The sequence below is a fragment of the Strix aluco genome, chromosome 1, assembly GCF_031877795.1.
Source record: "Strix aluco isolate bStrAlu1 chromosome 1, bStrAlu1.hap1, whole genome shotgun sequence".
Lineage (NCBI taxonomy): Eukaryota > Metazoa > Chordata > Aves > Strigiformes > Strigidae > Strix > Strix aluco.
This window is the reverse complement of record NC_133931.1, coordinates 66,383,739-66,400,308: the sequence shown is the minus strand read 5'-3', so window position 1 is coordinate 66,400,308 and position 16,570 is coordinate 66,383,739. Positions and strand designations below refer to the sequence as shown.

At 45.7% G+C, this 16,570-nt stretch overlaps 1 protein-coding gene across 2 annotated transcripts in view; it reads right to left on the bottom strand.

The window, feature by feature from the left end:
• Positions 1-16,325, bottom strand: part of PARD6G (par-6 family cell polarity regulator gamma) — a 68,930-nt gene extending 52,605 nt beyond the window's left edge. Inside the window, exons 1-2 of one of the 2 annotated variants that reach the window (XM_074823605.1) lie at positions 16,224-16,325; positions 2,606-2,828 (exon numbers count right to left, since the gene is read on the bottom strand). In XM_074823605.1, coding sequence (XP_074679706.1) covers positions 2,606-2,828; positions 16,224-16,295 — 295 coding nt within the window. In that variant the 5' untranslated portion in view covers positions 16,296-16,325. The remainder of the gene's footprint in view (positions 1-2,605; positions 2,829-16,223) is intronic. The other variant, XM_074823615.1, reaches the window with a different exon arrangement.
• Between the last annotated feature and the right edge of the window lie 245 nt (positions 16,326-16,570).

Genomic DNA, 16,570 nt, shown 5'->3' with positions numbered 1-16,570 from the left:
CCTCTGGGGACAAGCGAGAGAAGTGCTTTTGAACTGAAAAAGTGCAAGACTAAGCTCAGGTGAAAAACAACTAGGCAAACAAAAATCAAACTAGTAAATATTTGCTTGATTATTGTGCAAAAAGTAAGCTACCTATTTTGCCACTCTGGGAACAAATAGCTAAGCTGTTTTAACATGACTGTATAATTCACTCAACAAGTGAAAGAATAACCCAGCTATAAACTGGGAAAACAGATGATAAATGCAGTTGATGAACAGCTTGCTCTGCTAGAAAAAAGACCTGAACTTCAACTATTCGGTCCTTCCATGCCTGCACACTTCTGTCCAGTTCTCTCAAACCCTCCCTCCTCTATAACACTATGAGAACAAGCTTTGGCAGCCACCTCCCGGGAGTTCTCCCACTGAAGGGACCCCTGATCCAACAGGCTAGGGAGCCCATGCCCTGCATTCTCCTTCAAAGTCACAAAGAAGGACTGGCCTTGTATTTTACTAGCATCCCTGTCAGCTTAATTTTCTATCTCTTAAGTCAGAGTTTAGGGTGTGAGCTGAAGCACTGCAAGCACACCACGTTCTCCTGGATGGCACAATGATTTCTAGTCACTTTGTTCTCCAATGCAGGTCTCCAACAGAAGGACTAGCATTGCTCTGTCACCCCAGTCTGAAGACTGGGAAAACAGCAGGGGAGCAAAAGAAGAGGCAAACAAGATTTCAGTAACTCATTATTGTTGAAGGGATCAATTTCTAGAGACTTCTTCTCAGAAAGGGAAATGGACATGATTGTTTGGAAGCATTCACAAGTATGAATCTCAAATGTTAACCTCCGGAGTCCCTTATTAAAAGTGCCATTAATCAAAAGGATGGGCCAGAATTTACTGTTCGCTTCAGCTTTAAAGAGGGAGCACAGGATAATGTGTGTTGTGAAAGCTTTCAGGCTTTGCCACACTGAGGTGGCATGGGCTCGTCTTCCCTCTTGCACGAGCTTCCTTAAGTGTCAGCATGATTCCTTCTGCTGAGCAACAGGTAAAAGAAAAGCTTTTTAAAATGGAAATACTGCACTTTTCCTTTAAGGTTACAAGGTACAAGCCTCCACAACTAGCATACTTCTACTGAAGAGGAGGGAGCATTTTTTCCACATGTAGTCAACAGTCTTCTCTCATTTGCCTACTTCTGCAATCAGCATTTTGGTGGCAACCCCCCTCCCAACGCAGAGTTAGGGATACTCAGTGGCTTCAGCAGTCTGCCCAAGCAGAGCAAGGACTGCTGCATTTGAACAGGATTAATCCAGAGACATGAATAAACTCGAACTGATGCAGGCATGACAAAGTCATGCAAGTGATTTCTCATGACCTGACCCACCATGAACATTCACAAGCCCTAACAGGCACTGCAGGAAGGAGACTTAATAGGACTTGTCATCCACCTTTGTGTTTTCTGCACAAGAAGGGAGAGCTAGCAACTCAAGTCCTCTTCCACTAGACCCTCTTCTACATTGCCTCCTTGAGCACTTACTCCCAGATAAAAGAAGGTGGCAGACAACATGCTCTGAATGGGCAGGGCCATACAGCCCTGGATGTATCTGACAACATCGAATCAAACCACATACTGTACCAGCTCATACCAACCAGCAGCCTGGAGCCGGCTGCTAAATCCTTATCAGTACAAACACCCACACAGCAGAGAGCCCAGGCCCCAAAAGCTACATGACTGCTCAAAGTCTCAGATCAAGTCTCATTTCTGACTGCTACTGACAAGATTTTAATTCCAAAAACCCTGTGCTATAAATCACTACATGACTGAAAAAAACTGTGGAGGTAGCATTAACACAGTGTTAGGTTCCCCTGGGATTTAAGGAGCACTGCAAAGAAGACAACTTGTTATAAAAAAGTATCCTCACCTGAAGTAACTGCCAAACATGGTCTTTAAGGAGAAGGTTTCAGGTATCTGCAATAAAATCTTGACAAGAACACACACAGCCACTTAAACCTGCTGTCATCTTGATACTTGGGCAATTCTGCCCAAGGTTTGCTTGATGATTCAAAATGGGAAGATTTAACACTCCTTAGTGTAAGGACAGAGGGGAGAATCATCATTTGTTTGTCTGCCAGGTCAACATAGTCAAGCAAGACTTCATTTGTGACAACTTTTTTTTTTTTTAGTAGCTACGTATCTGTGTGCATTCACACACTATACAGGTATGAATCATTTGGGTAGGACACTGACTATTGAGATGGACAGATAAGATTTTAAAACGTGAAGTAGTAGTACTAGGATCCCCTCCCTCCTCACAACTCCCTCCAACAAGTGGAGTGGTGCAGCTGGCATGCTGAAGTGATGACACAGTTACCAGCCGCAATAGGTACGCTCCCCTTGGAAAAGAAGGAGCGTATGGTGATTCTCAGTATGTCATCCTTCAAACACCTTACAGGCAGCAATGTGGTCTCTCCACCTACCCTGAAGCCATGCCATTCCTGCAAGTTGTAATGAAGTGCCTGAGAGGGCTCCTAGGTCCCTCTTACATCATTTCAGCCTTTAAATGGGGGCCACAAATCCACTCTTCACCTTGCCCCAGCACATTTTGAGGCATCAAAATTAAATCGCATCTTACCTTGTCTTTGTATAAAAACCCTGAGCAGTGGATGAGCACTTGAAACAGCCTTGAAGAAGTTGTCATCATTATTAATAGGGAGAAGGTCTCCATGCACATCAGCATATCCGATCATCACTTCCAGGTTGGCTATGTGATGAATGTGAAGAATTAGTTTGTAGAAGTCTTCAAACTTTCCTGGCTTGTAGCGATCCAGGGAGAACCTTCTGAATTCTGCCCCAAACTGCAAGAGAAAACAAACAGAGCATCTGCTGTCAAATGTCACCACAGCCCAATGCTCTAGCTTGGCATTTGAATGTGGTGTACACCACCCCTCTCTTCTATGATGAATTTAGTCACACACAGGTGCTTTCAAGTCTACAAACGGCCTTTTAGGTGCTCACATTAGAACATAACCATGGCTACCAAGACACCACCCTGCTTGACAACAGACATGCTCAAGTGCGCCACCTTAAAAGAAAGTGTATTTTTCAGATATTAAGTTTTCATTAAATCCTCTAGAGGATAAATGCATTTGTAGGATCTAACTTTGAAGCTCCATCATTTATCATCATCATCTCAGGCATCCACAGAACCATTTTCTCTGAAGCAAAAGTGCTCACTCTACTGCTTTCAAAAGAAGTTACTCAGCTATTCAAACAACCTTATAAAAATTCTTTGCACGTTTCTCATCAATACCATTGGGATCCCAACCACAAGACCTTTAAAGAAGTGTGGTATGCGAGCGCACAGCTTGTTAATAGGAAATACACTCACTCTACATGCCCCCTGAATTTCCTGGTAATCCATACAGGAGGAGGAAAGTTCTTATTCTCAGTTAGTTTTCACAATTTTTCTGTCACTCCACTGGTTTTTATTTTTGAAGCTTTACAGACCAGTAAGTGGCTGTTAAAAAAGGGGGGGGGTGTGGGGGGGGATTTGGCACAAGACAATCCAGGTTGTAAATCCATGAAGTTAGTTTAAGTTGGAAAGTGGTTGAGAAAAAGATTTCAATGGACCTTATTTCTGATATTAGAAACCAAATATGCTATTAAGAACAGGAGGAAAAAAAATAGATTCTCTAATCAAGGAAACAAAGAGTGAAAACAAGCATCTTGTTAAACTAAGTAGTTTAAATCATCTTTCTGGTACATTTAATTTCATAACCCAGATTGTACAGTACTAGTAAACTACTGTTCATCAACTGAACCTCTAAAACCCTGCTAACTCAATCCTGAAAGCATGGAACCACATCAACAAATCCAAAACCAAAGAAGGCTGTGACTAGGATCTCATGGAAGTTCTCATTTGCAACGTCAGTCATTACCAGGGCAAGAAACCAAAGACAAAAAACTAACAAGCAAACAAGGGAGGGAGGGGGGAAGAGATAGTTTTCTGTAGATAAAATTCTTCCTCAAAATGGAGAATGACTTGCTTAGAGGTTCTCAGATGTTAAATCAACTATACATGCAAGCCACTCTTTTGCTGAGACTAACAAAAGTATGAATCATCACCATAATCATCTTCCAGAAAGAAAAAAACAAAAAATTACCAAAAAAACCCCAAAAAACCCACCCAACCAACCCTACTGGCTTTGGGTGCAAGCATGTTCTCAAATTACTTCCGCAGTTATAAAAATCCCACTCTTCAGCATCAAAGCCTAGATGTGATTATCTGAAAGCTTGTTTAGTCAAATTATGCTGCTTGTTTGTAATATTAACTGCTAGTTCCAGTTTGGATTTCAATTCAGAGTGCCCATCCAAACGCACAAAAGCTGAACAAACCACAGCTGGTTCCAATGGAGGAAAAACAGTCCTCCTTTGTCCTGCACCCCCTGCTCCTCTCCAGAAAAATCCAAGTGGCAACTTACTTCTGTTGACACGTTTCAAACTGAAAAAAGCTTAAGTCTTTTTATTTGGAAAGTATTTTAAAGTTTTCTTTTTCCTAAACTCAAACAAGAAGCAACCATCCATCTTTAAGTGACAAGTTTAACATCTACATGGTAAACTAAATGAGCAGGAACAAGATCTCTGTAGGCTTTGTTTAAAGCTGCACCTCCTGCTCTGCTCACCTGAACAGGAACACAATTCTTTTAGCCAAAAAAGCACCAGGCCAGGGTATTCAGATGCCAATCCCAGTAACCCCTGGTTTACTGGTCAGACATCATGTTCAGGACCATCAGCACGCACGGTACTTGCAAGGAAGCAGATGCTGTGCAGTCTCACCCCAGCCAGTCCAACACTCATCCTGCAGAACAACCACCCGGGCACTGGCCCCACACGGGCTGCTGGCGGAGCCCATTGATCCTGCTCTGCCCGACGCACCCGCCGAGGCACAGGCCAGTTCTGTGCTGGGGATTCACACTCGGCAGGAAAGTGACATGGGAAAGGAGAGAGGAAAGAAGCAAATATAGTTGTTTACACATCGGTATGACCCACAGTTGAGCTTAAGCTGCCACAGGAGAGGAGGACAGGTGGTAGAAGGGCCAGGCCTTCCAGCCTAACGCCCGCAGGCACGGTTGTATCGGTGGAGTGTGAGGTGCGGGTAACAGTCCACCCACAGGGATGCAACTGCAGACTTGGGGCACTGAGGTCTGATGCGAACACTGTATAGTCAAATTAACTCGTTCACATGTTCAGCCTCAGGAAAGCCCAAGAGACAGTTTCCTTTGCCTAGGAACAGGACAACGATACGCAAATGCAAGCACCCTCTAAGGCAAGGGAGCTAGAAGGTGATTCTGCAGAGAGTCAGAGGAGGAGGGCAGAGTCTCTTCAAAAGAGATTTTAAGCAGATAACGTGGATGATGTTTTTTTGTTTAAAGGTTAGTATTACTGTAATAGTAGTTTAGCCCATCAGTTCACCCTGTGCATATACACAGGCAGCAATCATTGTCAGCGGGTCTTTTCAGAAGAGGGGAAAAAAACCGCTTCAGCAGTGACCCTTCATTCATCATCCCTAATGAGGCTGATAGAGAGTATCGCAGTAATAATAGGTTTTGCAGTACCACACAGCTTGGAGACTGGGTGCTCTGCATTGTATTCAGCCAGGATTTCTAGATAACATCCACCACGTATCTGCCAGAAACTACAAATTCTGAGGGCTGAGGGCTTTGCACAGATAGCCAAGGTGACTATGCTTTTCTAAGCTACAAACAAAGCTCATCTTTAGTATATCCCTCCACAGAAAGGCACACAGGGACTGGTGTCTGCCAGCAGTTTCTGCTAGAACAATACTGTATTACACTGTTTGATAAACTAATAGTTTTGACAAGCAGATTAGTTTTCTGTAATGAAGTAAATGATTCTGACTTATTTATCTAATGCAAATACTGCTTCTACTACTGCAGAAGTCAGAGGACAGGAGGGTCCAAGGGAACTGAGAAGAATTTAGTTTGACAGAGCTAATTATGACTGAAAAAAAAACTAGAAAGAACTGTATGTTTTGTTTCACAAACAATAAGCTCTGTCCCAAGAACCTCTGAAGTATCAGCCAGCCACTATACTTGCTGTCTGCAGCTAGATGACAAAAACCACCCAACAAAATACTATACATCAAGCAGGAACCTTGAGCAAAAACAGATGCCAAGAAAAAATTGCAGAAAAAAAAAAGTGTTCTGATAAAAGTTGTCTTGAAGTCACAGCTAGCTGACCAAAACTTACACAGGCTGATCAAGAGCAATCAACTGCTTTTTTATTTTTTTCCTGGCAAGGGGAGACAAGAGGTCAGAGGAGAGGAGGGAGAGCAGGGAGCAGGATTTTGAGGTTTGTTTACTTGGAGGGCTGTTATTTTGTGAAGTGAAATGGAAGAGTTGTTTGCAAGCAAAAGAGATCAACTTTTTTTTTTTCTTTAAATTTTAAGTTTCAAAGTTTACAGGGTCAAAAATAAAGCTCTATGTTTATGAGGTACCATCCCTCTAGCTTATTGCTGGCTTTGAGTTCAGGCTATTGTAATAAGAAAACATCAAAGAGCAACATTTAGCAATAAACATGAATTACATTAGCCACCTACTTCTCCCATGAAGTAAAAATCAGGAACAGAAAGAAAAACAAACACTCTCATCCTTGCATCGACAGTAATTTCTGCTTACCTACAAGATTTTCAAAATGGGGAAGACCTGATCAGGGCAGCTTTATGAGTGAGAAGGAGCAGAGGCCAAGGAGGAGGCAGAGGGAAGATGGTTTTGTGTTGGCTGACTTCATCTGGGACTTCGGAGTTCTGCTGTCACAGTCATGTCTATGTTTCTTGGTTCCCTCTTTCTCCCCAAGCCATGTCTTCCCCAGCTCACCCAGCACTCTCTTGCTCTGCTCCCAGTCTCATAGTGATTGTCACTAGTGGCGAGCAGATGTTCTCTGCAACAAGTTCTCTCTTCCCTTCAACCGCCTGCCCCAAAGCAGCTCTGCTCCATCCCAATGATCAAACTGAAGTGTGGGATTTCATGTTCTGCTCAGTCCCCTGCTCACCTCTTGCTATTTCTTCCAAGAGACAGTCACAAAAGCAAGACAACCATCTATCTGCCCTTCACAGGAACCTCATCGCAGACAAAATTTCACTATCTTTTCCCTCAAACTTTTTTTCTGATTGGCATCATGCCATACTCCTACCCTCCTCCCTTGTATTCTCCCTTCACTCCCTCATAAAAATACAGCCATGCTTTAATATCTTCAATTCTTAGAATAGTTTCTCCCCTCAGAGAAACCCAGTGGTTCCCCTTCTTTTTCATGCTTCTTGGACACAACGCTTCATGTCTCTGCTCTTCATGTGAAAAACAGCCTTTACAACCCTTCCAACCCTCTCCAGCAGTCTGTGAGGCTCAGTCCATGACAACACTTTTCCCTCTTCTGCTTCTACTCGGAAGACAAATTCAGTTTCTTTTTCTGTCCCAATAACTCAGATCAACTTCTTAATGAGACACACCTCCCATGCAATCTCTTATTGATCTCTTCACAGATGCTCAGCTGCCAGCCCAAGGGCAACTTAAAGCTAAGCTTACCCTTTTCCCTGCTTCACCTACCTTCTTTCATGATTATCGGGCACAAGGTCATTACGCTGCCTTCCCAGCAACTGGAACTCCTGTACCTCCCTTCATCCAGGCAGTTGCATATATCTGTGTGTTAATTATCCAGATCTTTTCTGCCCAGTATCTTAAATCCATGGACACCATTCAGCTACTCATCTGCTCAGCTGGACTTTGCCTTGACTGCTGCTCTGTACTTTTCCCTTGTTTTCCTAAACACTATTTTGCCTCACTACCACCCAACTATTTCTTAGTCAGTGGTACTTTGTGAAAAAAGCTATCCACAAAATCTATTTGCCCAGCCTGTTTTTATGAACCCATCATCCCTTTCTTTGTTGCCCTGCTCCAGTAGCTCCTCTCCTAACAGGTCACCCACATAGCTGCTTTCTCCCTACTATCTCTCTCTTTCAGTCAGGACTGCCTCCAAGCAGCACACTGTGCCAGCCTTCCTCACTGCCTCAACTCTTGATATTTAAAGTTCTGTTCTCCTTCAAGAAACTGTCATTCACAGAAAAGCCTTTAAAAGAAATCTTTGCCTTAGGTAGTTGGTTTACCTTTCCAAAAGCAAATCTCCTCCTTTTTCTTCCAGTCCCCTACATCTCTGAGAACAAACCAAAGTCTGTTTGCAAATGATGCAGACCAAACCGATCCTGTATTTTCAAGGGAACACCAAGCACCACACAGCTTTAGCACATATAGTGCATGGGATGCATGCATCCATGGCATGTCACCATCAGCACAAGGGGGAAAGGAACATTTGGCACCTTGCCACCCAGCAAGACAAAGGACCACCGAATCAGGAGGTCTAGTCAACACTGCCAAAGGCAGATAAACCCCAGAGCTTCCTGCAGAAAGGCAGCCCTGCACTAGTACAGGTCTTTAGCAAGAGCAAACCACTTTCTGAACATTTACTAAGAGAGATATCTGCATGGTTACAAGACACCTGTATCCAGTAAGGGCTCTGGCTGGTTGCAAACTTTTTTAAGACCCTTTTAGTTTCCACCAGAGGTTTCCCCATGAGCTCAGGGCCAAGAACAGCTGCAGAGAAGTAATTCGATGCACACACACACACACCTAGCCAGACCTGACAGGGGACTGGGAACAGCTGTGCAGGGCAGAAGCAGGAGGGATGGCCCCGGGCTGGGTGGCCCTGGGCTAGAGCACCACACCCTGCCCCAGCGCTTCTGCCTCAATTAACTTCAGAAATTGCCAGTGGGAACGGGACTACCTCTGTACTGGGGGATTTTGCCTTCACTTAGAGGGAGAGAATGTCTCCAAAGGTACATTTCATCTTTAACTTCTGGCCTGCATTGTAAAGGCAATTAGGAGCAAGCAAGCAATCCCTGGAAGAGCGTTTCTTGGTTACTAAAAGCTCAGATTAAGTGCATGCAAAGTCTCTTACAATGGGAATGATAAGGGACTACTGAGGACAGCACTATTAATTGCACCCCTGAAGAACTCCTCGGGGGTGGCTAGTCCTGCAGCCTACCAGACAGAGCCTCCACAGGTATTTTAACCTCATATGAGATACATTCCTTTCTGACTTGGCTGTAAACAACTTTTCAACTTTAAAGAGCACCTCAGCAAATTAAAGGTCCATTGTTTAGTGTCCTTTAGGACTGTTCCAGTGTGGCCAGACCAAAATTCAGAAAACTACCTGCATAAGACAGATGGGCTGGACAATTTTTTAAGCAGATCAGAAACGTCCAAGTTACTAGGCTAAAAATGATTACAGAAGCAAAGTCGAGAACCTGGAGGCAGGATCAAGAATAGGGCAGTATGGGTGATGCCAAAACAAGGCAGCAGCCTAGTCTTCTGGTCAATGCATCACAAGGGTATTGATAACCATCCAATTAGCACAGCTAGCACCCAAGCCTCTAACAAAAGACTAACTTTGGGAACATTGTCAGAGGAACTACCATCTTTCAGTAACTAGATTTTGACTTTTTTTTTTTTTGTTTCGCAGGACCTGAGACTATAACCCTAGCACCAGAGCATATCCTCCCCCATCCCATGCTCTGTGAAGCCAAAGTATCTCAAAGCACGTGTCCCAGCCTTCCCTGTATCTCCTACAGGCACTACTGCTCACATAGTACCAGGGTACAGGTCAGCACTGCAGCTGTCACCTGAACAGAACTATCACAAAATGACTTGTCTGTGTGACACCTTTCCAGCTGAAAAGTTTGGCCTCTCATCTGTGAAGGGCAGCAGGCATGCACAGAACCAACTGTTGTGGCTCAGCTGCTGCACGGCAATTTGTTAAGCTGTGGTCACTTTCTCTAAAATCACCTAAGCATTTAAAGACAGGCTTAAGTTTACTAGATAGGACTGCTTCAGAAAGTCATCCTACTATGGGAAAAAAAGATTTGTAATAACAGAGGAACCAGGAGATTAGTAGATGATATTTAGCACATCAGAATAAATGTAATACCTGCTGTCAGAAGCTCAGCAAACTGGGAAGGAAAGGAACAGAGGTAAGATTTCTTAAGAGATTAACCTTTACAGTCTCCCTTGACATGTTTTGCAACAACCCAGACCATCTCAAGTTGCTATTGCTGTGGCATACTGTCTTCATTTGAGAGGGGGAAGCATTGCGGTTTTCTGAGTCCATGCCACATTTGGTTTGCATATAATCAAGTATGTTTTGAAGCTCAAAACCAGAAGTTAAATCAGCTGGTTACAGGGCTTTTCACTGCACTTATTTTAGTTTTATTCTTGGTATGACAAGTATGACCTTAACTTGGAAGAATCTAAAGTACTGCTTAAAAACTTAAAGCAGACTTAAAGTCTGTTTTAACATCCTGTAGGTTTAAAAAGAGTGATGCTTTTTGATCAATTTTGAAGTGTGCAACACATGGAAAACATTTCTTAAAACTTCAGAAGGCCTGTAAGGCTTGGGGTTAGAGTGAAATCAAAGTACAAAAGGCTGGAAAACACAATTTGTAGACCTTTCTCACTTAGTTAACACCAGACAGAGAAGAAGCAGACCTTTAAAATCTCTTTACAGGGGACGGGTAAAAGCAAGTTCCTACCGCTATTGCTACAGTTACAACACTGCTTGATGTTCTGCTTTATACCTTTCAAATACACAATGTATGTACATACTGTAATAGCTAAACAGTCATGTGGACATCCAATACTGCCCAGGGACTGAGCAGTATCAGCAACTTGGGGGGGGGGGGGAAATGGGGACATAGGGCCAGAAGGATGTGAAAGGTTTAAAACAGCTATCTTAATGTAAAAACCACAGGTACAGTCCTTCTAAGAAAAGGAGACAACACATGAGCGGGACAAATCACCCACAAGCTGGGTATTACACCAATCTAGCAGTTGGGCAGGCTTGCTGAAGCAATGATTTCTACACTTGCCCAAGACCAAAACACATCATTTTATCTGCTAGCAACTTCCTAAGAGCACAGAGCACAGCTGATCCCAAACATGCTCTCTGTCTTCAAGGTCCAGAACACTATCATGTCTATACTCTGGATACATCAAAATATGTTTGAAAATTTGTTAGAAATCCATTTGCAGCATTCATGTGAACATCAATATTTATTGGAACAAAGTCAAAACAGGATGGGAGAAGAGGAAAAAAAATATGGTTATAGTTAACTGGATATATTAATGGGTTTGTTTATAGTAGTAGGATGCTAGTAACATTATTGTTAATTTGTAAATCAGTTTGTAATGCAAGAAAATATGACACTATTAAGAAGGCAGAAATGTCACAGTCAGCACTTGAGTCAGGTAGCTGCACTTCTATAATCCTCAGCCATCATCAAAAGTTCCTATTGTTCAGCAACAAAAAGGGTGTTTTTCCAAAGGACTATTTTTCAGTGAACCACGAGTGTATTTACCCACTTTTGAAAACATGAAAATGAATTCTTACTTGTACATCCAGCTTTCATGAAAGAATACAGTAGTAGTAAATACTCTTCTGCTGCTTTTGCACCAAAACCATAAAACTGTCAGTTTCAAAGTGCAAAAAAACCACACTTTCACAAACAATTCAAAGGGCTACCATTTAAAGGCCTGAGGCAATCCTAAACCTCTACTATTCCAGAATATCCAAGTGACTGGAGAAGAAAGATACACTTGGGCTGATAGCTACCCTCCTATTTGAAAAGCTGTATATACAATTCAAGGGAAAAAAAAAAAAAAGTTTTTTTCACTCAGAGCAGAATGAGAGAAGATTGGCTACATGGAGCTATAATTGAAGAGGTCTCACCATTAATGTAGGAATTCCTATTTTAAAAGCATTTGTTCTTCTGTAGACTTACACTCATGGGGAAAGAGGCCTGCAATCTCTCTGTAAAGCTAAGGAGAGAAAATGAAAAATAGGTTTGGGATCTCACAGCCACAGGCAGGATTCTTAACAAAACAAACAAGAAAAGCCTGACACATCGCATGCACTGGAGCTCTTGGTAAAAGGGAGAAGAGAGAGAGAAAGGGTTATCTAGAAACCTTTTTCAGAGATTACAGGCAATTTCTTCAGAGGGGACAGATACTTCACTTGTCACCCGACAAGGGAAAGGAGCCTGTGAGTACTAGACACATGAGAATACACAGTTGTTTTAAGCCAGCAAGATAATGTGTTTTTGAATCCTGTCTAAAAGGGCTGAAACATTAATCCTGAGCTACACAGACAACACCTAGATAAGAACCAAGCTTCTAATGTATTCTGTCGTGAAAGACAGGAGAAGAAGGATAAAGTGTAATTACAATTCAATTAATATTTTCCTATGACATGTGCCAATTTCTAAGCAGGTTTCTCTTTATCCTTCCGCTTTCCTATCTCGCAATAAGCTTTTAAGTGTTTTGATTTTAAGGCCAGCTCTCAGGGGAGGAGACAGATGAAGGGAGGAAGCCCTGAGCCTGAAGAAAGAAGACTTCTTAAAGCAGAAGACAATAGCAATTCCCATCACTGCCATGTCTGAAAACAGATGTGCAGAGATGGCTGATGCTCTGTTTTCTCCTTCAGTATTTGCTCTAACACAGTGATCTGAGAGGTTTCTGCAGCACCTTACAGTCACCCAGCAAAAAACTGACCTGACGTATACCAAAAGGTATTACACAGCACCAGAAAGCTCATCCTTCTGCAAAGGCACACAGCCAAAGAACATATCACTGCGAATGTTCCCACCAAGTAGTCACAAGGCATTAAGATATCCACAGACATGACCATCAGGAGCTGAAGCACCCTTCTGGGCCACGTTCCCAGCGGGGGTGATCAGTCAGGCTAGGTCCAGGGATGGTGCAGGGTGGGTTAGACCAGCTGAACTCCCATCATCCACAAAGCTCACACGTCTACTGGACAAGGAAAGAGGAATACCGCCTGCAGTTTTTGGCCCTTCAGCACAAAAAGGATGTTGAAAAACTGGGGTGAGTTCAGACAATAAGATGCTTCCCCTCTTCTTCTCCCCCTACCCTTTTGTTGGTTTTTTTGGGGGTTTTTTTTGGTTTTTTAAAATAATCCTCTAACACGCATCAGGAATCTTAAAACTTAAGGATACATGGGGATTGTCAGAGAAGCGTCTTACCCGGTATGATACTAAGGATCTGACAAACTCTCCCCTTCCAATAATGAAGGGCACAAACCAACTTTCACGAACTTTCTTTTGGAGGAAAGGAAACAAACTCAGGAAATCCAGGAAAATCTTGGTCAGTTTTCACAGGAGCCATTTCTGAATTGTGACTAATGCAACACACTATCTGGATGGTGGTTTATCCTTAAGGAAGGAACCAGCTGGTTATTGTAACAGAGGCAGGGATATCAAAACCCCAACATCTGCAGACTATTGCCCATCCAACTCTCCACAGCTATTTTTTGCAGGGCTCCTTCACGTCCAACTCGATCTCCAGAAAAGGAGAAAAGCTATTTCACGCCATTGTGTAAAAGTGGCACGCTCTCACACCCAGCTCCTCTGCTAAAAGGGATTCCACCTGCCCACGGCCCGCCACTTCCCCAGCCTTTGAAAAGCCACCTGAGAATCCCTTGATCCCCAGCCAGCAGCATGCCCCAGCGCAGAGGCTGAGCTGCACCCACCTCCGCTCACCTGGCAGGCTGCGCTCTCAGGCGATAGCTGCAAAATCATGAGCGCTCAGACTCAACTTTCCAGTTTTCAGGCAGGTCTGGACAGGCCTCATACTTACAAAACACAGGCAACTAAATGTTTAAAAGGCAGACTACAACAGCTACCAAGAGCAGAATTATTAAATCTTTTTGTTTCCCCAGCCTTAGATAGTCCACCTAAACAAAAAAACCCCAACGCATATTTCTAGATGATCACAGCAAGACAACCCAATGACCCACAGCGACAAGACAGACAGCATCAGAACAGACCCTACAAGATTACCATGTTTTAACAAGAGGTATAAGGTCTTTAAACAGTACCTTGCCAGGTACCATTGGCCAGAGCTTTTCACTGGATCTGCTTCTAACCATTAAAGAGTAACTCCATGAGACGGAACCTACGAGCTTTAGAGACAAAAGAACTGCAATGTCAGTACCAACCTCTGTTTGCCAACAACCTGCAACAGCCCGCTACATGAACAGTCTAGATGTTACTGCGCACAAGTCACACCGACAGTATAACCCCACCAGCACCAGGAAATTCAACAGCACAGCTTCCACTGACCCATGCTGCATGTTGATGGATCATCACTAGGTAGGTGTAGGCCCTCAGCACAGCATTTTGAATTGAGCCTCTATTTTAAGTTTCCTTCCAATGCAGTACAGTTCTCTAAAGTAACTTCTGGGCCATCGGCAGAAACAACCCTGAGCTACAGAGGACCTCCAGTCAATCCCTCCCACCCACACAAGTTTATTTTCCTTCTCTCCAGAAGTCCACAGTCATTTGTACACTTAGAACCTTGCTCGCTCACTCTGTGTCTGTACAACTACGTAGGATTCACTTACAGGATTCCTGCAGTCATAAAGAAGGCTACGAAGTTGCTTTTTAATTGTTAATAGAACAAACTCAAGCTATGGCTATATTAAAGTAGAAAAGAGAGGATGAACTTTAAAAATAATTCTTATCTGTGGTCAAGGTTTTAGTTTGAAGCTCATACAGTGCATGGAATATAACTCAGTAACTGGAAAGCAGGACCTGGAGCATTTGGGGGCCACAACAGATACACTGTGTGTAGGTTACACCTTAGAACCAGTACAAGCTGAACCAAAACCTTCCAGGAATGGAAGCAGGATGGAACCTTCCAGACCAGCTGAGCCCCTTCAAGTAGCAACAGGAGGTTAGGAAACAAGGGCCTCAACCTACATTTCAGGTGTCACATTCCAAAATGACTGGAGAGACCCTCGCACATGAGTTAGTTCTCCCACTGAAGCCATCCCATCACCTCGGGTCTATGCGTCGCTCAAGGCTGTTTGACTTGAATGCAGGTATTAACAGCAGCAAGGGACAAAACGGGGGAGCACCAAGCACAAAGTCCCAAAGACATCACCTCCAACACCATCTCAGCAGGAGATCAGGACTGTGAGCAATTCCAGGCCATGCTAACATTACTCCGTACTCTTTTCAACTGTTGCATTGCCTACACCTTTTCTGTTGTATGTGTATAAACCACAGGCTTCCAGGGAGATTTCTCAGTTTTGCTTAAATGCTACTTATTTGCACATAGAGATAGCAAACAAGATTTTGATGGGCTGGTTGAAACGAGAGCGACCAGAGACTCTTGAAGAGAGAGAGCTCAGCAAGGCCAACCATAGACACAGCCAGCCGTATCATCGTTTTAAGAAGCCGAGCGCTGGCAGACAGCTGTTTCTGCACGACAGCCCTGCAGATCACAACTCCTTCCCCAACAATACGAGCGTACAAAAGCTGGCCGGCTTATGGCGGGTGCGGGCACCCCCAGGTAACACCTGGTAAAGCCGCCGCAGGAGGGTGAAGCTTCCCGCAGGCCTCGCTCCGGCTTCTCCGACTCGGACCTACGGCAGGATTTCGGTGCTGCCATCCCCGGTGGGGGGGCCCGGCCCTTCTCCCTCCCAGCCCTACGCTCCTCTTGTCAAACCACGCCGGGGGACCCGACCCCACCACCCGGGAACGGCCGAAGCGCCGGGACGGCGTGGTCCGGCGGCTGCGGGGGGCTGGAGCACCCCAAGGCGGCATCGCCCCTGCGCTCCCACCCGCTCACCGGCGCCCCCGGCCCCAGCCCCAGCCCCCCGCGGCGGGCGAAAAGACCGGCGCTTTCCGAGCTGCCCCAGAAAGTTAGCGCCGAAGTCCCCGCGGCGAAACAAAAGATCGAGCGGGAGCGGCGGGCGCGGGGCCCCCGGCGCCCGCCCGCCCCGGCCCCGCCGCCGCGCCGGGGGCGGGCGGGGAAGGGTCGCGTCGCCGCCGCCTCACGCCGGGCAGCGGCGGCTCGCCGGGGGCGAGGCCAGGAGCGGCGCCCGGAGCGGGGATCCCGCCTCTCCGCGAACTGCCGCCAGCCCGTCACCGCTCTCCGGGCTGCGGCTGGGGCACGGCTCCGGCACAGCGGGCGGGGAGGCGGCGGCGGGGGGGGAAGGGGTACGGGAGGGGCTCCATTCATTTTGGGGAGAGCCGCCGGGAGCGGGCCGGGCAGGGACGCACCCGGCCGCCGCCGGTCGAGGCCGCGCCGCGCTCTCCTCACCTTACTCTTCACTTCCACCGCGCTGCACTCCAGATACCGCAGAGTCTGAGATTTGTTGAAACTCCGGTTCATCTTCCCGGCCCCGCTGCCTTCCCCCCCTCCCTCCCGCGCCGCCGCCGCCTCCCGCCCGCCCGCCGCGGGCCGCGCGCCCCCGGGCCGCCCCCGCGAGCCGATCGCCCCGCGCGCGGCAGGCGGCACGCGGCGCCCCGCTACCGCTCCGCTCCGCTCCGGCCACTTTGTCCCGGCGCGCCAATGAGAGCGGCCGCTCCGCTGGGCTCGCGCTCCGGCTCCCAACAGCCGCGCGCCCGCGGCTGGCCGGCGGGCGGGCGCCTGGAGCGCCCGGGCAC